At 34.0% G+C, this 25,375-nt stretch overlaps 4 protein-coding genes and 1 pseudogene across 7 annotated transcripts; 1 reads left to right on the forward strand and 4 right to left on the reverse strand.

Annotated features, from left to right (window-relative positions):
* Window positions 1-4,285: 4,285 nt before the first annotated feature.
* LOC146931260 (BOI-related E3 ubiquitin-protein ligase 1-like) lies at window positions 4,286-5,446 on the reverse strand. The gene is made up of 2 exons (XM_085702741.1): window positions 5,079-5,446; window positions 4,286-4,853 (listed from the first exon to the last, which is right to left on the reverse strand). The coding sequence occupies exons 1-2, from the start codon at window positions 5,343-5,345 to the stop codon at window positions 4,353-4,355; spliced, it is 768 nt and encodes a 255-aa protein (XP_085558867.1). The 5' UTR covers window positions 5,346-5,446; the 3' UTR covers window positions 4,286-4,352.
* Window positions 5,447-7,615: 2,169 nt separating this feature from the next.
* On the forward strand, window positions 7,616-10,148 carry LOC146931261 (WD-40 repeat-containing protein MSI3-like). Of its 2 annotated transcripts, XM_085702742.1 has the most exons (6): window positions 7,616-7,968; window positions 8,058-8,369; window positions 8,481-8,624; window positions 9,164-9,288; window positions 9,477-9,572; window positions 9,744-10,148. In XM_085702742.1, exons 1-6 carry the CDS (start codon window positions 7,657-7,659, stop codon window positions 9,970-9,972), a joined length of 1,218 nt encoding a protein of 405 aa, XP_085558868.1. In that variant the 5' UTR covers window positions 7,616-7,656; the 3' UTR covers window positions 9,973-10,148. The 2 variants fall into 2 exon arrangements, with proteins under 2 accessions (XP_085558868.1, XP_085558869.1); XM_085702743.1 differs by lacking the exon at window positions 9,477-9,572.
* Window positions 10,149-10,858: 710 nt separating this feature from the next.
* On the reverse strand, window positions 10,859-13,458 carry LOC146931262 ((S)-8-oxocitronellyl enol synthase CYC2 pseudogene; annotated as a pseudogene). Its single transcript, XR_015006627.1, has one exon. The product of XR_015006627.1 is annotated as a (S)-8-oxocitronellyl enol synthase CYC2 pseudogene (transcript).
* A 502-nt stretch (window positions 13,459-13,960) lies between these two features.
* Window positions 13,961-16,304, reverse strand: LOC146931263 (basic leucine zipper 23-like). Its single transcript, XM_085702744.1, has 3 exons — window positions 16,236-16,304; window positions 15,234-16,065; window positions 13,961-14,406 (listed from the first exon to the last, which is right to left on the reverse strand). The coding sequence occupies exons 2-3, from the start codon at window positions 16,006-16,008 to the stop codon at window positions 14,378-14,380; spliced, it is 804 nt and encodes a 267-aa protein (XP_085558870.1). The 5' UTR covers window positions 16,009-16,065; window positions 16,236-16,304; the 3' UTR covers window positions 13,961-14,377.
* A 4,846-nt stretch (window positions 16,305-21,150) lies between these two features.
* LOC146931264 (protein kinase STUNTED-like) lies at window positions 21,151-25,375 on the reverse strand. 2 transcript variants are annotated; one of them, XM_085702746.1, is made up of 11 exons: window positions 25,121-25,375; window positions 24,706-24,890; window positions 24,444-24,517; window positions 24,262-24,356; window positions 24,043-24,158; window positions 23,188-23,670; window positions 22,776-23,024; window positions 22,513-22,676; window positions 22,074-22,301; window positions 21,726-21,875; window positions 21,151-21,532 (listed from the first exon to the last, which is right to left on the reverse strand). In XM_085702746.1, exons 2-11 carry the CDS (start codon window positions 24,845-24,847, stop codon window positions 21,305-21,307), a joined length of 1,929 nt encoding a protein of 642 aa, XP_085558872.1. In that variant the 5' UTR covers window positions 24,848-24,890; window positions 25,121-25,375; the 3' UTR covers window positions 21,151-21,304. The 2 variants fall into 2 exon arrangements, with proteins under 2 accessions (XP_085558872.1, XP_085558871.1); XM_085702745.1 differs by lacking the exon at window positions 25,121-25,375 and having other exon boundaries at window positions 24,706-24,946.

The following is a 25,375-nucleotide window of genomic DNA, read 5'->3' on the forward strand; positions in this document are numbered from 1 at the left end:
CAATTTCAATATGGTCTCTAAGCTAATTTTTCTGTTGATGTGGCATGTTTTTGCTTACGTGGCCAAGAGGACTAGAATAAAAAGCAGCATTGATTGGACATAAATGCCCTTTATCGTTCCATGCAAATAGGAAAAGTAAAAAAAAATAAAAAATACTCTAATGTCTAAAAGAACAAAATGAAAAGGTACAAATCTTCATCTTCTTCATCATCTCTTCCATGAATCTTCAACAAAAACGCCAACGCTTAAATCCAATATCCAGAAATTCCCTAGCTTCTTCTCACTCACCTAATAACCTGTTTCACACGTGAGAAGAAAAATATAAAATTCAAAAGCCAACATCAAAGATGAACCAAAAATCCTATTTCTAAAAATCAAAACTTTAACATTCCATGAATCTTCAACAAAAACGCCAACGCTTAAATCCAAAATCCATAAATTCCCTAGCTTCTTCTCACTCACCCAATAACCTGTTTCACACGTGAGAAGAAAAATATAAAAGTCAAAAGCCAACATCAAAGATGAACCAAAAATCCTATTTTTAAAAATCAAAACTTTATCATTGTACAACAACTCTTTAACCTCAAAACCATGTATTTTTCATTGTTCATTCTCTTTTTCACAATTCTCACTTTACGGACCACTTTAACTTCATCCCAAGTGTAAGAAGATAACATAAGATATTTATAAGGACCAATTTTTAATACACCATTAGTCATAACCATTCAACACCATAACCAACAGAAACACTTAATAATACAAAATCCAAATTCAATTTAAATTCCAATTACTCCAACCAACATACCCAAACACAAGAAGGATAGATTGAAAAAAGGAGAATGAAGAAGAGTATATTGAAAAACGGTGGCATTTATGGTGGGAATGTCTCTTAATTTTCCCATGATGGGAAAAACTCAAATACACCATTGATATATTATTAAAATATTGGATGCCTTGGATATAAGATTGGATACCTTTTGTACCTTTTGTATTGTTAATTTTAATTTATTTATGAATGTGCCCCTCTATTACTAATTATTATGCATTTATATATTTATATCAAAGATTTATTTACGGATCTAAACGTGGCCTTTAATTTTCAAACTAACTGAAATGCTTTGATATTTTTTACGTGACAAATGACAATTACATTTTTTATGATATAGTTTGTGATCCCTCAAAAAAAAATGATATAGTTTGTGATTGAGTTTTAGCAATTATTTTTGACAGATTTGTTGTTACAATTTTGTAGTCTTTTAACGATAAAATAATTAAATAATAGTAAGAAAAAGGGTTTATCAATAATACTATGTAAATCTGCTTTCTTTATGTAAAAAACATGTAAAAAAAGTGTATTAGTAGTATTGAATACCTAACCAAAGATTTGTTTGATTAATAATTGTTTGTTTATCAATAATAGTATGTAATATACCCTAAAAAATAATGTAATATGTAATATCCTCTCAAAAAAATACTCCCTCCGGTCACATTTATAAGCAAAAAACAATTTTTTAGGTACATCCAATAATTAATGTATCTAATCTATAAATGTGACCGGATACATTAATTATTCAATGTACCTAAAAAATCATTTTTTTGCTTATAAATGTGATCGGAGGGAGTATATCGTAAAAAAAGTGTCTTAGTAGTATTGGAGGCTGAGACCGTGACTGAGAATTAGAGAAGAGGATGAAATGATACAGTCTTCACGGCAAAACAAATTCGTTAAGTCGCAGAAAAATAATAAATTAGAAATAATTGGAGGCTGGAGTTCAAAACTTAACAACAATTGTATTTTATTTTTTTTTTGTCAAGTAGCCCACTGCTAGAGAAATTCACCTTTAAGATGAATAACTGGGATGTCCGAGGTTCGAACCCCGGCTCATGCACATATTGTGCATTATCCCTTAGCAAATGAGCTAAGCTACACAACAATTATCTTTATGAGTGCTTAATTAAACAACAATTAGACACATTTCTGGAATAATAAAAAAGAGAAATGTTAGGGACACTCTCTTTTCAACACTCTCTTCAACACTCATTCTCTTATCGGATAAAATCAATGTATGACCCACCACTTTAAGTGGAACCCATTTCCAAAGTGTGAGACCCACCATAATTTAAGCCAATTAGAAAGTGAGTGTTGGAGAAAGTGTTGAAAAGAGAATGTTGTTAGCACTCCTCAATAAAAAATTGTATATTTGAGAAGGTGAGGTGGACAGATGGGTTAAGAGAAAGGTGAACAAAGTGTGTACGGTGGAAATTGTATTTCAGTTTTTTTTTTTTATTGTTGTGCTTAAAGATAGAATATGTTATTTTATGGGGTGAAAAATTCAATTTGAAAACAACCGGAACCAACTGTCCATTGCCAGTCAAATCCACTTTCCCATGATGAGAAAATTAAATGTCTTTCCCACCTTAAACGTCACCTTGAAAAACACTACCCATTTTGGCTTTCTTACCATCAAATCTATTGTTTTGTTCAATGTATTTTCTCGAAAATGAGCTCAAAGACCATATTGAAAGCATAGTTTTAAAAATCGGATCGGTCATCAAATTGTCATGGTTATTGGGTCACTGGGTCAGTGGTCGAACCACTGAGTCACTGATCGGACCGCATGAAGAATCAGATGGTTTGATAGTATCACTCAGCTTCTAAAAAATATATTTTTTGTATTGAACTATGTTAGTCTATAAAAAAATAACACTTATAAAATGTTAATAAAAATAACTATATAGACCTTAATTTATCGCTTTAATTTAATAATATTTTTTAAGTGTGATTTAGTGAGTATATAGCATTCATAAAAGACATGTATATATTTATAAAGAAAACAAATTTTAATTACAATTTAATGTTCTTGTAAAAAAAATATACAACTTAATGTTTTATAATCAAATTAAATATGGGTATAGCTATATAAATAATACATGTAAAAAATGTTATTAAAATACGCCTAGCTTAGTGGCATAATTTCTCCAATTGGCACTGGTTTGGATTCCTTGCTGACCATATTTATCATGTATTTTTAAGAAAATTAAAGAGCTGGCTTCTTATCCATTGAGCTGCTTTGTGCCGGTTTTCGCGATTATGTATCTGGTTCGCGGTCCAGTTGGTTAAACCGACCGGTCTGGTTCGATTTTTAAAACTATGATTAAAAGAGATTAATAATGACGTGGTTTGTTTGAAAGGATTAGTAATTATAAGGACCAAAACTTAAGTGACCATTATTTGCAAGGACGGATTATCTGTTAGATAACCTTTGTGATTGTTTGTGTACTTGAGTTGAAGTGTAAAATGTTCCATGATTAAGCCTCACTTTTGAAAATAAAGTTGATATGTTCTATGTTCATTTTAGGCCCCGATGTATAACTAGACTCTAGAACTGTCATATTTTATTTTATATTTCAAAATGGAATTTGAGTGCTAATTAGTGGTATCAGATTTCAGTCTCTCCAATTAAGTCAACCTTGCGTCAGTTAGAAGTCATACAATATCAGTCAAATTTCTCGAGTCAGTTGTACCCATGTTCGTATTCTTATGTTAAATGACAAATTATTTGGAAAATGTTCATACAAATGCATGTTAACCAAATAATTGTTGCAGTGTAATGCTAGTACATTTCTTATCTCCATGTATTTAGTTTGAAGCCTAATTTTTGTTCGATGAACTAGTGATCTAAAAGATCTGTGAATATGTGCTATGTGTGTTTATAGTCTGAAATTCGTTAAATGTTATCCTTGACTGCATATGAAAAGTTAGACCGAGTTTGATCAAATGTATTCATGATTTATTGATTGTTATCATGTGACTCGAAGAGTTAAATATGTCTAAAAGATAGAAACTCATATAGACATTCACTAGAGTACACCCACTCAATTTTTAGATGAAGTATTTTGTAGGTGATTATTAGAATTTTATAAAATACACCCAAAGTGCATGCTTACAAAATAATTCTGCATAAAAACTAATGAGTGTATTCTAGTATTAATTATCTTCATGATTCAAGAAAAAAAATATTAACTAGTTTTTTAAATATAAATTATATCTTTTATTTACACCCCTACCACGATTGAGTGGATCAAACTTAGCAGTGATATGAGCTAAAAAATTTTGTCCAACTGGTTAGTTTTATTTAACAATAAAGACTTGAAATATTTGCAAGCATCTAACAATTGTCAAGTTGAGGCTGAACCAAAATAACAACATTATTTTCTTAATATCAAATAGCATTTTTTTTACAAAATAAAAGAAACAACATGAAACTAAATTAAACTCATAAATATCAAATTGATAATCATCATAGCATAGATGAGCTATTGTAGTAACTTTTTTGACAGTAATATCAATTTTAAATCAAATTCTGAATCTCGATAATACCCTTCTTTGCCATTCCACAAATTGGACAAGTTTGGAGTAAAGCATTACATGCTTTGCATGAAGAGAGATGCCTACATGGCAAAAATAAGACACCAAGAGTGTTTGTCTTACACTTTGAACACAACACATTGTGTTCACGTCTTACACGTTTTTCAGCTCTTACTTCTTCCTTTTCACCACAACTTGATTCCGCATCCTTTTCCATCAACATCCTTACTCTCTTTTCCTCCTCTTCCAACTTGGTATGCAAAGTTATTACCATCGCTCCCCTTTCCAGAGCTATTCCCTTCAATTCCCTTTTTTCTGCCTCTAATCTTCTTAATAGATTTTCCAAATCTAGTTTTTTCTTTGCAACTTTTGCAATTTCTTCATTCTTTCTTGTTAGAATTTGTTGCAAATACATTTCCATGCTTCTAAATGTAGCCACTTGTTGCTCTGTATGATGTTGTAACATGAATTTTATTTGATCATTCTAATACAAAAAAGGTAATTAGAACGGATAAAGGAAAATATATTTTCAAAACCAAAATAAAAGAATAAATAAATAAAGTTAGAAAAAGATTCATGAATTAAGAGCCTCTTGAAAAGTTCATCTCAAAGAGTTAAGGCTGGTTTTATAAAAATATATTATTTTATGAGCCATTCTCTCTTTTAAAATAGACCTTGATCTCAACTCATGATACATATCAATTTTAACCTGTATATTGATGAGCTCGTGTGTTTCCTGCATTTGTTTCTCAAAAAGAGCAGCAAGGGCAGGAGAAATTAAGATGTTTGAAGCATGAACATGGGAATTGATAATGGGAACAACGTTCCCTTGCCATTGTTGTTGATTTTGTGGTGGTTGTTGTTGTTGATATTGTGGAGGTTGAAGTTGTTGTAACTCTGAGAGTCCACCTAAGTAAAGGTCATTGACATAGAAAGGAAATCCATTATTTCCGTGAGAGGGTGGTTGCATGGCCATTATTTCAGAACCAACCTTGATGAAACAAATGCATAAACTATATTTGATTTAATTTAAATGTTTTAAGGATGGTTCTTCATAGTAGGGAGTGATTTTTTTTATTGTACATGTTAGTGGTGGTCAAAGACATACATGTATATATATACCAACAAAACCGATTAAACAAATAGTACTTAGGAGTATATCTTGGAAGTTTTTGTTAATATATGTTCCTAAATTACTTTTAACTTTATATAATATTATATATTATTTTTTGTATTTCTATATGTATGCCTATCCTTTGAGCATTAAAATGGGTGTGGGATGCGGTAAGCAACAACGTACCCCATACAAAATTTGTGGCTAAACGGACCATAGATTTTAAAGACGTTTGTATGAGTCAACTTTCATTGCGTATTAGAGAAATAAAATACACTCACAAATATTTGTCTGTTTCTTTATTTAAAATGGGATGATTAATTCAATTTAAGACCTTATTTATTGGCGAAAATAGTAGTCTAGAATATACTTTTTTTAGTCGTTTCTTCTTCTTTTTATGATATATTTTTAGTCGTTTTCTTCATTGGTAATAAGCGCACACGAATTCATAGTTATAGATTTTGTCCCATGTTAATGTTATTATTATGCACACATATGTTATTTCCTAGAAACAAACCAACTCTCAATATTACTCTCTCATGTTGTAGTTTTTAACACATCAATAGTAAATATTAACTTATTGTATTAATAGGGACTCATGCTATAATTCAACAATCAGCGGCGAAGCTCGCAAAAAATTTATGCAGGGGCCAATTATAAAGAAGATTTGTTTTTGAAAACAGACGTATTAAATTTAAGGGTTTAGGGACTAAAATTAAGGACTAAAATTAACAAATCTTAGAAACTTAACATTAAAATCGCTATTTGCAAGAAATGTAAAAATAGCTATTTTCATCAATAACTGCCTGTTTAATAATAGATTAATGTCTTTTCAAATGTAAATAAATAGGTTATTTGCAAGAAACTCATTGTCCATTTAACTTGTTTATGACTATTGTCTTGCTAATTTTTATTGTTGAAAAAGGTTTCTCTATTGTTGTTATTGAGACCGAAAGTATCAAACCAATACAAATAAAGCTATTAATTTTGTAGTAGTTTTTTTACTTTATTGTTTATGTTAATTTTTGCAACTAAACTTGTTTGGGGTAGCTCAATGTTTATTATTTAGGGTAGCCGGATATAAATACATACCGACTAATTCAGGAATAGTATTTTTTTTGGGGTAGCCAAGGCTACCCCTCCCATATGAAGGGCTACGCCCCTGTCAACAATAGTAAGTTTTGAACACATTTCTAGACCTAAAAACAAAGACACAAAATAATGTTATAAAATATTTTGATCGTACCTGATCAAAATGTGACTATCGGTGCAGTTGAATATGGTGGTTGTGTGCCTCTGCTGGTTGACTGGAACGACGGAGTGTGTGTACCTGCAGACACTCTGACACTCGAGTCAGTATTGAGTCAAAAAGGAGGGTTGAGAAAGTAAGAAGATTTTAACCTTGTGGACGGCTGAGAATCCCCTTTATATAGAGAGTGGGTGCTGCAGAAGCCGTTGTTCGGCACAAGTTGTGCTCGGCAGTTACGACTTCGTGGAAATCGTAAGCGTCAAGCGAGATTCGCTAGAACGTGGGGTGGACGTTACTCTTTGGTTTGAATGAGTCTTCGGTTGCTCCGAGCACCCCCTCACAGGGAGGAGGTGTGTTGTGAGTAATTTACCAAATGTTGGATTTGAGTCATTTTGTATTGGGCCTATGTAAATGAGCCTTTGAGCATTTGCTCGGTCGAGAATATATTTAAAGGATCATTGTTTGGAGAGAAATTTTCTTGAAACTAAAAACAAAACTTAATATATTTTTATAGATAGAAAATTTACTTAACACTATATTAAAAGATCAATTTTAAAAGTATAAGTTCAAAAAAGAATTAAAAATGAGAATAACATGAGAATGACTCTTCTCCCATCTGTTTATGCTCATTCCCGCCCTACGTGAGTTAACTCACGCTATACACGAGCGTGAGTTAACTCACGCTCGACTACTTTGACGGGGATGAACAAAAAAAATGGAAGAAGAGCAATTATCGAATAACATATCGATAGAATGATAACGGGCTTTGGGAATTTGTAGAAGAATTGTGCAGCCCAGAAAAGCCCAAGCCCAGCCCAGCCCAATCCAGCAAAAGTGTATGTTTTTGTCACTATAAAAACCAGTGTCTCATTTCTCAAGAAGCATTGGCGCGAATAGGGTATAGAATTCTTGAGAAAAACAAAAATGGCGGAAGAATACGAAACCGAAAACGAAGCAGAGGTTGAAGAAGAATTCTCCGTTTGGAAGAGAAACACTCCTCTTCTCTACGATCTCTTCATCTCACACCCTCTCGCATGGCCTTCCCTTACTGTTCAATGGCTTCCTTCACCTCCTCAACCCCACTCCAACTCTTCCTTTAACCTCCACAAACTCCTCCTCGCCACCCACACTTCCGATGAAGAACCCAATTACCTCATGCTCGCTGAATCCACTCTCCCCGGAAACCCATCTCAACCCGTCATCGCTGCAGATCCTGAAAACCCTATTCTTCCAAAGGTTTTTGATTTTTTTTTTCTTGTTTTTGTTTTATTTGTACCAACTGTTTGATGAAATGCCTGAATGATGTTTGTTGTTTGTTTTTATAGGTGGAGATTACTCAGAGGATTCTTGTTGATGGGGAGGTGAATAGGGCTCGGGCTATGCCACAGAATGCGAATGTTGTTGCTGCGAAGACTTGTAATTCAGAGGTTTATGTGTTTGATTTTACTAAGGAGAGAGGGGAGGGTTGTAATCCTGATTTTAGGTTGAAGGGTCATGAGAAAGAAGGGTATGGGCTGTCTTGGAGTGGTTTTAAGAATGGGTATCTTCTGAGTGGTTCTAATGATCATAAGATTTGCTTGTGGGATGTGTTTGGTGCATCTGAAAGTAATGTGCTTGATGCTGTTCATGTTTATGAGGTAATGATGAGAATTGATTTGATAATTGGTGTGTTTTATTGGTCTTGTTGTGAGGTTAATTTCTGTTTTGATGATGAAATTGTCGTTGAACTTGTGGTTTTTGTGTATTAGGGACATGAAAGTGTGGTTGAAGATGTGTCTTGGCACTTGCATAATGAGAATTTGTTTGGGTCTGGTGGAGATGACTGCAAGTTGGTAATTTGGGATTTGCGGACAAACAAAGCCCAGCATTCACTCAAACCCCATGAAAGAGAGGTAATGGTGTTACTTCATAATATTTGTTGTGTAGGCTAGGCTATTCTTCATCAAGCATATGATATGGTAGAATTGCATGCTGTCTATCAATTAGAATTTCCTTCATTTATGACATTATGAGAACCAACCCAATTGGGGCTTTGTATGCTATGGTTTTGTCAAAACCTGCAATGAATTTGGACCATGATGATTATCATTTTTCTTATACACGGTGTTTGATGATGATTGATGTTTAGCCCCCCGAGGTTGCTCAATCTGAGATATTTTTAGTAAAAGAAAATGCCTATTAGAACATACTGTCCAGGAGAAACTCACCATCGGAAGTTAAATTCCAATTAATGGGGGGCTTTTCCTGCAAAAATGGGGGCCAATAGAGAAGTTACCTTGTTTGATTATGTTTTCAGTTTTTGTAGATTTTTACTGCTTTCTTTAGTTTAGCTGAAACAGTGAAACATACTCGTGACCTGATGTCTGTTTGTATTTTTGCTGGAATATCATTTGTCACTGACAGTGTAATGTTGTATGCTCGTTTTGAACAGGTGAACTTTGTTTCTTTCAGTCCGTATAGTGAATGGATTTTGGCTACAGCATCTTCAGACACCGACATCGGTCTCTTTGATTTACGGAAGCTTGAGGTGCCACTGCATTTTCTAAGTAGCCACACGTACGACCTTCATCTATCACAGATTCATATTGTGTGTTTTTCTTTATATTACTATCTTGTAGTTGATGGATCAACTAAGTATTTTTTGACCTGTAGATTCGATTTTGTATGTGATAACTGATAAGTTTTTAGCTTTGGAAATTCCAGTGCCTTTTACTCACGTATTTGGTTTATTTTTCAATGTGTAGAGATGAGGTATTCCAGGTAGAGTGGGATCCTAACCACGAGGGAGTGTTGGCATCTTCTAGTGCTGATAGAAGGCTAATGGTTTGGGACCTTAACAGGTAAAAGAAGACACTCCTACGGAATTCTTTGTTTCTTTTTCTTTCTGAGATAATTGTTATGTTTAAGTTATTCTACTTCTTTAAGTTCAATTTTGATTTTGTAGAACATAAACAGAGAATTGAAATAGGTCTTTTAACATTTTACCATGCTTTATTTTCATGATGACTCAGGATTGGGGATGAGCTGATAGAGGGAGATGAAGAAGGTGGTCCTCCCGAACTACTCTTCTCTCATGGAGGTCACAAAGGAAAAATATCAGATTTTTCATGGAACCAAAACCAGCCATGGGTAATTTCAAGTGTAGCTGAGGATAATTCTTTCCATGTCTGGCAAATGGCTGAAAGCATCTACAATGATGGCGATGATGACAACAATTGGATGGGTAGTGACCAGCACTAACTAGAAGAAGGCTCAAAGGCGACAGTTTTACAGCCATTGCTTTGTTGTTTTGTTTGTATGTTTTGTGAACATTTGACTTCACCAGTTTTATGTTGTTATATGTGAATGTATTGTGCTTGTTGAAACAATGGTGGTGGCATCATATTATAATCGTCAGAAGCTTTCATTAACCAGAACAGATGTATCAAACGTGAAAAGGTATTGGTTTAACAAACTAAAGTAACAAAATCCACTGAGCTTGTTGAAACTTATTTTTATTGAATGAACAAAATCTCAGAAATTGGTGGAATACGATATTTTGTGTTTCTCTTTCCACTGTGAATCCTTCAACCTGCATTGTTCTAGATTCCTTGTCCCAAGCACCATGATTTAGACAGGGTCACAATCCACGAAAACCGCATGTTAGCCAACAATGGATGTTGCAAGTGAATCTCGTTGATTGGTGGTGACAAAGGTGTCGATAATGTGATTAAGCTGTGCGATGAGTGAGAGAAAGAGGAGAGAGAATATGCAATTTGATCTAGTGTATGTGATTGTATATGAAAGACATAACTGAGTCATCGTCTTAGAAACCAAAGGGACTTCTTAGAAACCATATTTTCCTTTACCACTCATCGCTTAGCAAGAAAGACATCTACTGCGTCCCAGGGCAATTTTGAATTCAAGGACTACCATTAGGGGTGAATGTACACATTCCCGAAGTCTTATTAAAATGTACTTGGCTTAGACATCCCAAGATGGAGAATTTTATAAACATCCAACATAGCTATCCTAACTTCAACCTCAAGACAAGGTTGCTTTTAGTGGAGGAGGTAGTGTAGAGTCCAAAATAGAAAAAAAAATACAATGGCAAAGGAATACGTCGGGACTGAGGGGAACATACAACTCAATGAAATTAGCCTCTACAATTGCACGCGGATGATACTGGTTTACAGAGAAAAGAATGACTGTTATTAAAAGTTTTTGTGATATACAGATGAAATAAAAGTCAAACAATATTATTACAGAAGGTAAGATATAAAACCGACAATGCAATTCAATGTTGGTAGACGGGTACGAGTTTCATCTCCCTCAGCTTAGCCACCCAGAATCTGATACTCTTAAACGTATCAGCATACTCAAAGAACCCATAATCCTTACTCTTGTTCATACTAGATACATGTTGAAACTCAAACCGCAGAACTGGCACCGTTGCTTCAAAGGAAGCAATTTCCTGCAATTTGGTCTTATGAAGCCCATATTCCTCGACAATCAAGTCCCAAATCTCACCCTTATCACGCATTAACTCCACCAAATCAAACTCTTCCTTGTCATTCAACTCCACAAACTTAACATCAAAAACCTCACTAAGCAACATCCACATACTCTTCCAAGTGAAAACATCGCCGTTTGTGCAATTAAACGCTTGGTTCTTAGCATCTTCTGTAACTGCAGCCCACACATGTTGCTTTGCAAGCACGCCTACATCCGTCATATCACAGAAATGCTCCCAAGTGTACCTGTTTCCTGGATAACGAAAAGGTAATCCTAAATGGCGACATATGGCAGCATATACTGCTAGCTTCATTAGCATGTTGTGTGCACTCCTTGGTGACATACCTATTATGATAGAGGATCGATGTATTGAGTATGTAACCGAAGGTGCATAGGATGTAACGAGATCCTCAAGCACGTAATAGAAATTTGGGTAAGGGAGTCGTGGCATATTCTCATGAAAAGGTGTTTCGTGGCATATAAGTTTGGTGGACCGAACCGGATCATGAACTGGACCCATGTAATGTTTGGTTCCGGTTTGGAGTGTTATATGGGTGAGAGAGGAAGATGGAGAAGATTTGAGGACGGTGAGAACATTAAGAAGCATGGTTTTGTTAACGGTGATGTTAACTTCTTCATCACCTACAAACTGGAACGTGACCCAAAAGAGGTGGGTGACTTCTTGGGATATTGGTAACAGCTTGGTATGTGTGTCAGCTGAGTTGACAGCGTCAAAGGTGATGAAACCATCAAGGATGGAAGAAGGAAACCAACCGTCGGCGGAGCGGCGAGCTGCACCGTAAACTTTCCATGGGCCTCCAAGACAATCAGGCTGCTTCAAGGCTTTGGCTAGGCTTAGCCCAGCCATTCCTGTTACTCCAACCACCAGTGCTACGGAATTTCGTACATTCATCACTTCAGTGTTATAATGGAGAAAAACTTAGTAGCGGTGTCTGTTTATATAAAAGCATTAGTGTATTGACTGGTGATTAGTGATGTTACCTTGCAACTAATTATATATATTAAAAAAAACAAAGTGGATGGATATACTAATGGAATCTGGGTGTTTTTTAATCCTTTATCACCGATTGGCAATTGGATCTGCGTTGACAATACCTAACACCGATTGGCATTTGATCTTTGGTAATCACCGATATAAAATACTACGATTTAAATACTACCGACCCATTTATTTCAGACATAATATAAGAGCTTTACACGATCACTTCATCGCCATAAAACATCTAACTACGCCTTAACATGCGGTTTCTGAGGGCGTTTACACCATACCCATAGGTGGCCGTGGTTATCTCACAGAAAGAAGAGACGTAAACATCTCCAATGCTATAACTATAATTGGGTTTTTAGCATTCTTTTAATTGGTATGAATGCTTAACACTCACTCTTTTTAACTCCAATACACTGCTACAATTCACAATTCACTGATACAAAAATGGAAACAAATGATAAATTTGAAGTAAAAAAAGTTACTTATTAAAGTTTCAATGCATTGAATGTACCATTTCCAAGACAAAATTTACTATTGATTTTTCTTAAATTTTTTTAACAACATCAGAGTTGAACTAGGAATTTTTCGTCTCCCATTCATACATATGAGAATATGTTTGCCCTATTGCAAAAAATTGTTCACAACTAACTCTAGTTTTCCTGCGATTGCCTAACATTCCTAGACCTCAATGGAACCAATCCAATCACAGTAAATTCAAATGAATAAAAAATCATTTAACTTTTTTTTGTTGTTGTTTTCAATAGGTTCTCTCCACTTAAAATTATCCTATCCGAAACACTTTTTGATATTAGACGGATATCAAACATGCACTAAATCATCAAGCGAGTCTCATTCTCTATTCAGGTGAAAATCCATCGCAAGTCTTTGTCTTTCAACTATTCTAACAAATCATTTCTCAACAAATACATCGTTGTTAACCACTTCACCACTATTTATTTGTAAGGCGCTGGCTATTTTTCTCATTATACAATGGAAAAGGCATACCAATCTTGATGCCAACTTTCCTTCATCTTGAAGACACACTTTGCTGTATAAATTATAATACGTTCATTAAGCAACTTCTTTTAGGGTCAAAATTCCATATATATTAAGAAACCAGACAGCATAGTGCAGGAAAATTGCAACAGATTTTGTCTACATCGGTCAATGGCGAGCAGCATTCTAAGTGAAAGATACAATCACGCAAAGTTTTATTAATCATGCCAAGCCTAAAGGTTCAACATGAGGCTCTTTAATTAGCGAAATCATTTCATGTCGGTTTCTCTAAGAGCAAACAAGGAGATATGCTTCCCATCTCACTTTAACGGTAGCAAAGTTCCATTGTCAACCGAAACAGCGACTAGTGTTCTCAAACACAGAATAAGTCACTTGCTTGTCTTAACTTGTTAAAGACAAAAACCAGCAGAGACAATCTTCAGTTAGAGAACAACAGTTCCTTCCGGAAACAAGCTAGTCAACCCTTCTCCAGCAAAATGCTAAAGACATAAGTAATCTATCATATTATTCAGAAATGCATAGATTAAAAGAAAGAAAAAATTGCCGGCAACCACATAACCAATTTCATTGTTTTCACTCACGAGTTTATATTATACAAAACGACATTGGTGTCTCACCTGTCCACAGCACAAAGTACTGAGATGAAAACACACCCCTTCTTCCCCAAGTTCTGTAATCCAGAAATATAAATTTGTGAACTCAGAAAACTTGAATCGCCACTTAAAACATCATCTCATTAAACAAATAAAAGAACTATTCAAATGTTTAGCACATTTGAAACTGAGTCAGCATAAAAACATTTACCATGCTAGTTTAACTAGTTCATGCACAACCAAAACACCATGAAACTTAATTGCATAGGAAAGCACCAACCTGTTTCAGCAGCAAGGACATGCTGACTACAGGTCAACTACTGTTTCTGCATAATACCTATTTATCAACTACTAATATTCCATGGTAGAATAGCCATCAAAACCATCATTGCGCAGCAGAGGGTCAAAAAGGAACAATGATTTTCAAAAGTTACTCCAAGGATAACTGATGCTGCAGCTGGTAACAAGTTATTGGCAGGATATATTACCATGGAGACAACGAAAGGTCGAAAACCACCAACTTATATATTATTCATCCGGCTTTGGCTGCACGAGACCCCCCTGTTAAATAAAGATCTGTTAGACCATTTTAAAGGATGAGAAGCAAGAATGAATAAGCAACTTCAATGCCCTAAAGTAATTACACCAGAGTCAATCACAATTGCTTTGGAAATAGCGATACAAAATTATATTATCAAATTTTCATTAAGAAAATCTAGTCTCAACTTTTTCGTACAGTGGGAAAAAATGTTCACTATAATCATTCAAGACTTCAAACCTTTAAATTTCAATTTCTCCAACCTACTGGAAGATCTTGTCATAATTTGGAACCACTTGTTAACTCATACATATATAAAGCATCTGGTCCATACAAACTAACAAGAACTCTATAAGTTGGAATACTAGTACTAATAATTACTAGACTCCCTTTAAAATCCGGAATGAGCAAGGGTAACATTCATCATCTATAAAACACAGCAATCAGATTTCATTACTAGAGATAAGAACAGATATGTATTTTTAGCAATTAAACAAACAAAAACAACAAAAGCCTTTCCATATAAGGCAGAGTCAGCTACATGAGTCAATTTTAGCAACTAAACATAATGCAAAAACAAATAAGGGTTATTGAAATTGATGCTTCATCTCTGAAGCTCTTTCTTTGTACTAAAATTCTCACTCTCAATGTTTTATAGTGTTTACAAAGCAAAAATCAAACAACGAGACAAACAATCATCATTGGATCCCAAACCATGACAAAAAATGCTAGGATGATCAAAACACAACATGCAGCAGCAATTAAACGAAATCAAATATAAGTATGAACTAAGTTTTAAAAAACAATATTTAACCCTTTCTAGTAGAGTATGTGCATAATCAGTCATCACCTTTTCTTTTACTGGAAGCTTGAGAATTGACATTAGACAACGTCGGTCCACCTCCACAACCACGAAGATCCTTGAGCCCCAAATTCTGGCCTCCCATACACTGGAGACTCTCAAACTCACAACCATCGAATCCATCCTCATTCGGCGACGCCACTTCAGCAGCAATCTTCCCATCTGGACGAAGGCAATATGCCCGATCATCACACTGCACATTACAAGGGTTCATCACATGAGAGCCAGGCAAATTCATCGCGGGATTCACATTCGCGGGTTTCTGATACGGAAACGACCCAATTTCCCCTTCAATCCTCCCCCTAATATCAACCAACAAACACTTCAACCTCGCAACTTCGGCCTCCAAAGCAGCCTGCCCTTGCAACTTCCTCATCAAATGCTGATTCAAAGCCCTCAATTTCATGACCTCATCCTCCAACGACGCAGCCCTAGCTTTCTTCTTCTCACGATACTTCTTAACCGCCTCTTTATTCCCAACCGGTCGCTTCTTACTGGACTTCTTCTCAGCAGATTCAGCAGTATCATCAGTCCCAACCTGATCATCTTCAGCAGGGACAATCTTGGTGTGAACATGATAACACGTGTGAGTGTGTGAAAAATCAGGACCAGGTGGGTTACACGTGTGGGTATGAGTACAGGCGTGTGTATCCTTCAACAATTCATCAAAAAAACTATCCATTGAACCACTTGTTTGAAATTCAGCCATGTTTGGACTCGAAAACACGACTTGATTTGAGAAATCAAGTTCACCGTCTTCCATTTCGTGAAAATCAAACCCTAATTTCCCAATTCAAAATCCCAAAATTAACCGCTAAACCTGATTAAAAAAAAAAACAAAAAAAAGGAGCTTGTTAATGCAAAAGCTAAATCGGCGAATTGGAATGTGTAGTTACGATAATTGAATTGGAAAAAGTATGAAAGAATTGAAAAGTGAAAATTGAAAATGAAACCCTAAATTGACTGACATAGGAGAAAAAATGAACGTACCAGGTTGAAGCGATAATTGAGAGAGAGAGAGAGAGATTCGATGACTTGATTTTTTGTTTGATTGGTTTTACTTTTGTGTCTTAAATGGAAAACAATTTATACGTATTTCATCATCATGTGATAGCAGAAAGGACCAGTATAATATAACATTTGATTATTGCTGTAGGTCCCAGCCGTAGGGATGCATAGTCACATTACATACACGCCGAATCATTAACCTATGGTAGATTAAATTAAAATGAAGCACTATTTCCTTTTATTTTTGATAAGAGGACTCTGTAAATTTATTTAAAATGTCTCCATTGTAGTATTGTATTTTGTGAGAAGAGAAATGCTCTTGCTTACCAAAGACAATGGTAAAATACTAGATCAACGAATCTGATCCGTTATTTGCAATGTCAACTCATCATTTCCATAAAAAACCAACTTGGCACGTTTTCTATTATATTTCCTTGTATTTATGTTTTATGTTGTTTTTTAATTTACATATGAATCAAAGACAACATGTAATAAGTTGCCTTGTTAACTCTTTTTGAACACGAAATCAATCCACTAAAAAACTACATTTATATACATATGAATGCAACATTGTTATGCAAAACATTTAAATTCTTTGTAGAAAATCAACTGATTGATTGTCAAAACATTTTTTTTTTTTTTTATGTATGGTTGATTATCAAAACATGTTTTCTTATGTTTGACCACTTTATTTAAAGTTGTTTTGAGAGTTGTTTATCCCACAATAAAAATATTATTCAAAAATGATTCAAAATTGGTAAAACAACTGTTGGTAAATTGAAATACTTTTTCTTTTGAAAAATTGTAAAATACTTTTAAGATCGATAGTCACTTTGGAGTTTTTTTTCGTAAATGAAACAATTTCTTTTAAGATCGAATTAAGTCGTCACTTTTGAGTTTTTTTCTTTATTTTTGGTCAGGCACTTTTGAGAATTTATATCAACACTAAACACCGAAAACAGGAGGAATCTTATCAAAGGCCATACATAATGCTGAAATTCGTAAAACTATTCACTGTTTAACTTTTTCTTCATCTTTTTCCCTCAAAAAAACTTTTTCTTTATCTTTTATATGTACAATAATAAAATAAAAAAGCAATGGCTTGGGTATTTTTTAATTATACAATTGACGGGTCTACAGTAAAAAGAATCTATTTTGTATTTTCTACTTGTTCACTATAAGCAAAACGAATTCTCTATTTTTCTTTTTGACAAGATCTATTCTCTATTGGTTGGTATATACAATACAACCAAGATTTCTTAGGTCAGGGTATATCGAATGTAATAAAATAAAATACCCAGGGGTTAGATTAGGACACTATGCATGTTTATTTAAAGAAAGTGGGGGACTTGGTATTAAAATACTTAAGTTGTTTTTTTTTTTTTTTATCAAAAAAAGAAGAAGCTTGTCTTATCAAAAATATAAAAAAATAACCTTAAGTTGTTTTTTGTCTACCAAAAACTTGAGTTGTTTAATTAATGTCTATTTGGAAAATAAAAATGTAGGTTCATCATAGACCATAGTGGATGATACAGCTAGTTGGAAAGAAAAAAAAATGCTAGTTGCTAGTATTACAATTGATAATCCTTCTATTTATTTATTTATGATAATGATGCGTTGTTTTGGTTGAAAGATATAAAATAGATTAAACTCTTGCCAAGTGTTCATTCTTTTTTCTTTATTTTTTTGTTATAAAAAAAAAAGATTAGACGTGGGAATAAAAGTAAGTTCTAGTTAAAATAATGGATTGGTCCTTGCGGCGCCAGCAGTGTATGTTCCCAGGGTTGTTCTTCTTGTCTGAGATTGAGAATAAAGAAGCTCTTATTTTTTTATGTGAAGAGAATGGAGGGTTGTGGTATGGTGGAAATGAAGGTAGTGATGATTTGTTCGATGATCTTAATAAATTGATTGATGATACTATTTCTTTATTCAAAAAGGTTAATAACATGTTTCGTGTGGTGTTGATTTTCTGCATATATTGCAGAATCTTAATTAACTTTTTCATTTTGGTGTAGTATAGCCCACTTAAGTAGTTGATTATGATTTGATTTTTTTTTACGTAAAAGAGTTGAAATATCTCTTATATTTATTATATAGTATGATAATTTTGTTTATATATTCGTATTTTATACTATTGTAAATGATGAATTGATGATAAATCCGTAAACTCAATCCCCTTACAAATTGTTTGCAAATTGTTCCGATTCTTTTGAACCGAGTGAAGACCTAATACTCTATGCCTAGAATCCACTATTGCTATTAAGGTTCAATAATGTGTCTGCACGCTGGTGCGGTCTATATGCATTGGTAAAGAGTTGTCACACATAATCATACGTTCAGAGTACCTTTAATCCCTCCATTTGATCCAACACATTGCCCGACCATCATGCCACAATGGCATCTGACATATCCATGTCCGGGAGTTCAAAAACAGGGTACACACTCTCATTCTAAGAAATCTTATCAAAGTTCATTGAAACCTCACTGGCTTGAACGATGGAGGATCTTTGCATGTACATCCCCCATTTTTATGAAGGATATGCTCTAACCATCGCGAACCACTGTAACAGTTACTTCTAACCCCCTCCGACCAACTCATCCATTCAATGACAAGAACATTGGTGTCGTATGTGGGAACAAAGTTCTAAGAAGCTCCTTCCCGAAACCTCTATATGTTATAACTAGCTAGAAAATGTGTGAAACAGCTCAGAAAAAGCAAGCCTAAGATATGGCACCTCAGTCTCATGTCAACCGTCGCCATATTAGAACTATTGACAACCCTCGTAGTGTGTGGGAGTTCTTTTTAAATAGCTAGATCATTGACATGGGACGATTTTCAGACCCGTTCAACACAAAAATCTAAAAAGGAAGCTCGAAGAAATGATTGAGGAAGCAAAGGACCATCGTCCGACCTATCCAGTGGGATACATGCCATGTAGGCAAGGGTGGCCTTAAGCAGGAGCCGAGAGGGCAACATCCTCGGGGACCATAGTTCCAAGGGCACCAAAATTTTATATTTTACCTATATTTTTTTGAAGGAATATTTTATCCATATATAAATATATTTAAAGAGAATTTTATATTATTTAAATTATGTAAAATACTTGCTAACAAAGTTATAGGGGCATTACAAAGTCAAAATTAATAAATAAATATGATTAAATAAAATATTGAATAAAATATATTAATTATATCCACAATTGAGACACTAAAAATTTGACTCTTAAATTTTTCATTCTCCATATCATTATTCAAATTTTGTTGCCCCAATTGTGGATGTAATTAATTGATTTTATTCAATATTTTATAGTGGTATATGAATATAAACATTGAATTATGATCATGTGTGCTATTATGTAAAACATCTCTCTTTAGTTACTAAATTCTCAAGTGTCGAGTGTAGACTTTGGAGCACGGAACCTAGTGTAGAGCCACTTTGTTCATATTTCAAAGATCCTTAGTCATGTTTTTTTGCACAATGTCAAATGAAGATGTGCAATAATCTTTCCGTTCATTTCTTTTATCCTTGTGTATTTTTTGTTAATTTTTTTATAGGGGAACCATCTCATGATTCACCCAAGGCATCCAAATTCAAAGGACCGCTATTGAAATAAACACCACATCTTCACCAAAAACCATAAAATATTAACTATATGAGTCTTCTTACTCATTTGGATATGCTCCTCCTCAAACAGAAGATTATTTTCATCCAAATACACTTGAACCACTATTGACACTCAACATCAAGGGAACATGATGCCTAACCACCACCACCACCACCACCACCGAGAGGACCTTTAATACAAGGAGTCGATCACCTTTAATCAACCATTGAATGTTCTACCACTATGAGATCATGATTGGAGTCCAGAAAATCATCACATTAGACCAAGAGAATTCACACAAGTAGATTAAACACCACATTCTTACTCAAAGTTGTAAGACATTAGATGTATGAGTTATATCACTTATATGATGTGCAACATTCAGATTTTCATTCAGTGTGAGACTTTTGTAACACCCTCCTTTTTATTTAATTATTTTAATTAGTTTTAGAATATATTTATATATTTATATGATGTATATGGGGGATACATGATTTGTTGAGATTAGATGTCTTTTTATAATTTAGTTAATATATTTTGTTGAGTGATATTTTGTTATGTTATATGTTGGTATTTACTAGCATAATATATTTGTTAATTGTTATAGATATATATTTGTTATTTGGTGTATTATTATATATTTAGTAGAGAAATATTATTTATTAGAATATGAGGATTATTAATGTGAGTGGATTTGGGGGTTAGAATAGAAAGAAGAATAAGTTGTTGGGCCTAAATAGATTTGAGAAGAATATTTTAGTATTATAAATAGAGAAGCTTAGGTTGGAAAAAGTTTACCTAAAACCGCTTTTTGGAAAAGAGGAGAACAAGAAAGAAGAGAAGAGAAGAGAAAAGTCAAGAGAAGAGGAGAATACCTTAGGAAAGAAGAATGCTGCATTCAGGAATTAATCTAAGGTGAGGGTGAGACTATCTTGCATTAATATTAAGTTGTTAAATCATTAGATTATATCTAACAAGTTGGGAATAGTCTGTGAGAATTTAAGAATTAGGGTTTTGAGAGAGATTTGATGATTAGATAGTTTGCCTGTGAATGTTGAAATTAAATGTCAAGGATGTCATTTTTGAGTTGGATGCCAAGTTCGTGGTTGATAGTTTCCATTCTTCTTAGGTTATTTTTTCGAGTTTGGCACACTGTTTTAGAGGATTTTAAAATCTTGCTTAGTCTTAATTTTAAAAATTCTCATATTGATTATCTAAGAGAAAAACAAATGTGGTCGCTCACACGTTTATTAGGATAGCCATATTATACACAACCCTCAATTTTATCATTATAGTCCTATATGTATTGAACCTTTTATTATTGATGAAACAAATTTCCATTAAACTGTACAAAAGTACAAGTCCTTTCTATTTTCCTTTTTAGCTTCACTGTACTAAGTACAATTTAACTAATGATAAATAAGGGTGTTAGAATTGAAAGCAAAACTAGTTAAAACTCAAAGACATGCTGCATTGATCTTTCAAATTCTCACTGTAGTTGTGGTCTGTACTACTACATGATGTACTGTCATCATCAACACCAAGTAATGCAAGAGATAGGTGTAACTCTGTACTTGAATTTGGATACACTTCATCATCAATGTTTTCTTCATTTTCTGAATACTCATTGAAGCAATATTCATCTTCATTGTTCCCTTTTAGGATCTTCAGTATCTGTACATAGGAATGATAAACTTTAGGAGCTGAAGGTTTTCAAAATATATAATTGGTAATGTGACTTCATATTGAAAATTTGACAACTTCACTGTAATTTATTATTAGATTTATTTGATATTTACATAAACAAGTTTTATTTATCCATTACTGCGATTAAATTATTGGATGCATGTGTAAAAAATGTTATTACCTGATTAAATTTAGGACGAAGTCTAGCAGCCCGTGCGATGCATAAAGACGCTGCCAAAACCATTCTTTTCATTTGAGTCTCATCAAACTTCCCTTCTAATTTTGGGTCCAACAAACCGTTAATATCCCCACTCTCTATTATTGGTTTTGCCTGAAAATGAAATAATTTTTCATCATTCAAATTTTATATATTCTAAAATAAAAGCATATTTATCAATATTTCAAAAATCAAACCCGATAGTTGAAATCACAATTTCGTATCAGTTCGAACAATTTTAAACAATTGAATCGTGACTCGGAGATTTTATCGGATTAATAAAAATTTATTCTAACTGAAGTTAGGTCTTACCCAAGCTACCAAGCTCTCCTGTCCTTTGCAAGGTTCAGAGCTGATTGGTTCCCTACCTGATATTAGTTCAAGTAGTACTACGCCAAAGGCATAGACATCTATCTTGTCACTAACTTTTCCATACATGAAGTATTCAGGAGCAAGATAACCAAATGTTCCTACTACATCTTCTTGTGTCAAAAAGGATGTTGTTGTTGGTCCCCATATTGCAAGTCCAAAATCAGACAACTGCAACAAAAAGGACAAAATTATCGTTCATGAGTGATAAAGTCGATTTTCTACATAATGTTTTACTTTGATTGACTGAAAGTCGTATCAACCAAATTTAGTCTCGACAACTTTCAAAAAGTTGTACGATGTCTAAATTTGGTTGTCCAAAAATCATTTCTCTTTACAAAATGGTTATTTCAATGTTAAAGATGTCAAAAATTTTGATTACTTGTGGCTCAAGCTCCTTGGAAAGAAGAATGTTTGAAGACTTGACATCTCTATGTATGACATGCTTCGAAGCTTCTGTGTGTAGGTAATCAAGGGCCTCAGCTACTCCAACAGCTACATTAAATCTCACTTCCCATGACAAAAGAGATCCATCCTTGTTCTTTCCTACATCCATTTATAGATTCATATAAGCTTTGCTTCCGTTTAAAGGAAATTTATATGATGGTTGAAAGGTGAAAACAGAAAATGAACTCAAACTTTTACCATGTAGATTTTCCTCTAAGCTTCCTTTAGGGAAATACTCATAAACAGATATTAAAGTATTGTTCTCTACGCAAATTCCAAGTAGTTGAGTAATGTTTTTGTGATTCAATGATGATATTATTTCCATCTCGAAGGCAAAATCTTTCCATGCTTCTTTTGATGACCGCAATACTTTAACTGCAATTGGTTTTCCATCAGGGAGAATTCCTTTGTACACACGGTTGCTTCCTCCTTTCCCAATCAAATTTTCTGCAAAGGAACACAAGATTGTATTAATAAAGCACAGTCTGCTTATCTACGTTACATCATATGACATAGTCTTCATCTATCTTTTATCAACCGATTGCACGAGTACAATATGCTAGTTTATTTAAAAATCGAGCAAAATGATATTAAGAATCACAGTTCCGACCTGAAGAGAATTGACTGGTACAAAACTTGAGAGCCTCAAGGCTGAGCCATTTGCAATTGAGTGAATTTACATTTAATATCCCTTCTAGGCCTTTTGGGAGTACAACTGATGGAGGTAAATGATTTTTGAAGCTCTCATCCTCAAGAAGGTCACTTATACTCCTTTCGAATGGATTTTCGTCTGAGGAAGATGATTGAGGACTACTACGTGGTGAACGATCTGGTAAGCTCATTACCCATTGTACTACTGAAATACCCCTTCCATGATGACTTTGTGAGATGTCTGAATTCGATTTACGAAGCAGAGGCCATCCAAGCTTCCGCTTCGAAGGATCGTCTGCAAACATGGATATCGATCGTGACTTTTGCCTTTCTGATCCGTCAAATGTTTCTTCTTTCGATTCCTTGGTGTTTTGGTGTGGTGATTTCTCACTCAGGTTATCTATGCTTGTTAAACTTGGTCTTGGATCCAATATAAGACTACCTGTCACGAATGGAAACAAAACTTTACAATACTTTCTTTTTCCACTGACTCACTAATGATATAACTTCTTTATAAGACTGATATTTAGAGCATGTTTGAATTGGTTGATTAAAACTTATCTAGCTAGCATAAGCACCTGTGAGCCGGCTTGATAGAACTTATGAAAAAAATTTAAGAGATGTCTATAAGCTCCTCAACATTGTTTATAAAAACAACATATAGTTTATATGAAATTTTTTGACTTTATTTTATCTTTGTTGTGGAAATAACTTATACACAAGCACTTATATGATAGACACTTATGCTATAAGCGATGAATAAAAATGTTTATCCAATCATGGCCTAAGCCTAATTAAGGGCACAAATATGAACCTGGTGGTCGTTTATTATTGCACCTCCCGAAGACGATTCTTGAATCTTGGATGGCAAGAACATTGGTGGTGGGTGGAAGACGTTTGGCGCAATATTTAGCCGTGGCAGCTTTACCTCTGCAATTGAAACATGTTTTGAGTCTTCTAAATGAACCAAACCAGGCAAAACAAACCATAAAAACCAAATAACAAAATTTTCTGAAATACAATCTCCACATACCCTACCACTAGAGCCAAAGCACCTTGGTCTTTTGCTTCTCTAACAAGGATATTTTTAATGGACTTTCCCGTTATGATTTGACTAGAAAGACCAACCTAAAAATCCAAACAATCAACATATATTTTCCAACCCCCATTATTGAAAAGAAAACAAAAATAAGGTGGAAAAAAAAAAAGGTTTACCTTTTTCACATCACACAAGCCTTCATAAACCTCTAAATATCCATCTATTAGGCTCTTGTTTTTAGAAACATAATCTGCATTGAAATAACTTATTTCACTGCTAAGAAGCACAAAATTTACAATACATAAGGGGAAAACGAATCATAGTAGGTTTGACAGAATCACGACGAGTCATCCGGTTCTGCAAAACCGCGATGACTCACCGTAATTATGTCAAACTCACAATGATATCAAACATGCACATAGAAGTCCTGAACTTTACCTGAGCTTTTAGTTTTAACTACATGAACAGCAATAACACAATCACCAGGTTCAGCAACTTTAACAAGAGCCCAATTGAGAAGCTGTCTGCTATGGCTATCTATTCTAATCCCAACCAACACAAACCTCTTTTCAACTGTCATTGTGTTCTGTTCTGCCCTTTGTTCAATCACCAAAACTCATTCTCTGCAAAACATAACATCTGTTATGTTTGAAACTTCAATCTAACACATGGAAATATTAATGTTGTGAATGTTAATAAGACATATTTATGTTGAGAGAGAGAAAGAGATGGGTGAAAAGGACATTGAAAATGAACATCACATGACCTATTGAATGTAAATAACACCACTAAAAAAGAACATAGCATTAAAGTATTGTAGAATAAGACAATAAAAGACAAATAAAAAAAGTACCTAAATGTTGTATGAAGACAACATGCATGCTTTTTAACTGAATGTACCGCATAATTACATCAACAATTCTACCTGCTTCAACTAAATTATTTTTCTTGAATAGAATAACGAGGAGACAAATCATGTTTTGAATATGTGTGTTGTTGAATTGTTAGATTAAACAAGATATGTTAAAATTGGAAAGTAATGAAAAAACATGAAGACAAATGAAGTGTCGGTAATGAAAAAACATTGCCGCGAAAAGCAAGGATAACG

This window comes from Medicago sativa, chromosome 4, assembly GCF_051527215.1.
Source record: "Medicago sativa cultivar Bolivia chromosome 4, Bolivia_mono, whole genome shotgun sequence".
Taxonomy (NCBI): domain Eukaryota; kingdom Viridiplantae; phylum Streptophyta; class Magnoliopsida; order Fabales; family Fabaceae; genus Medicago; species Medicago sativa.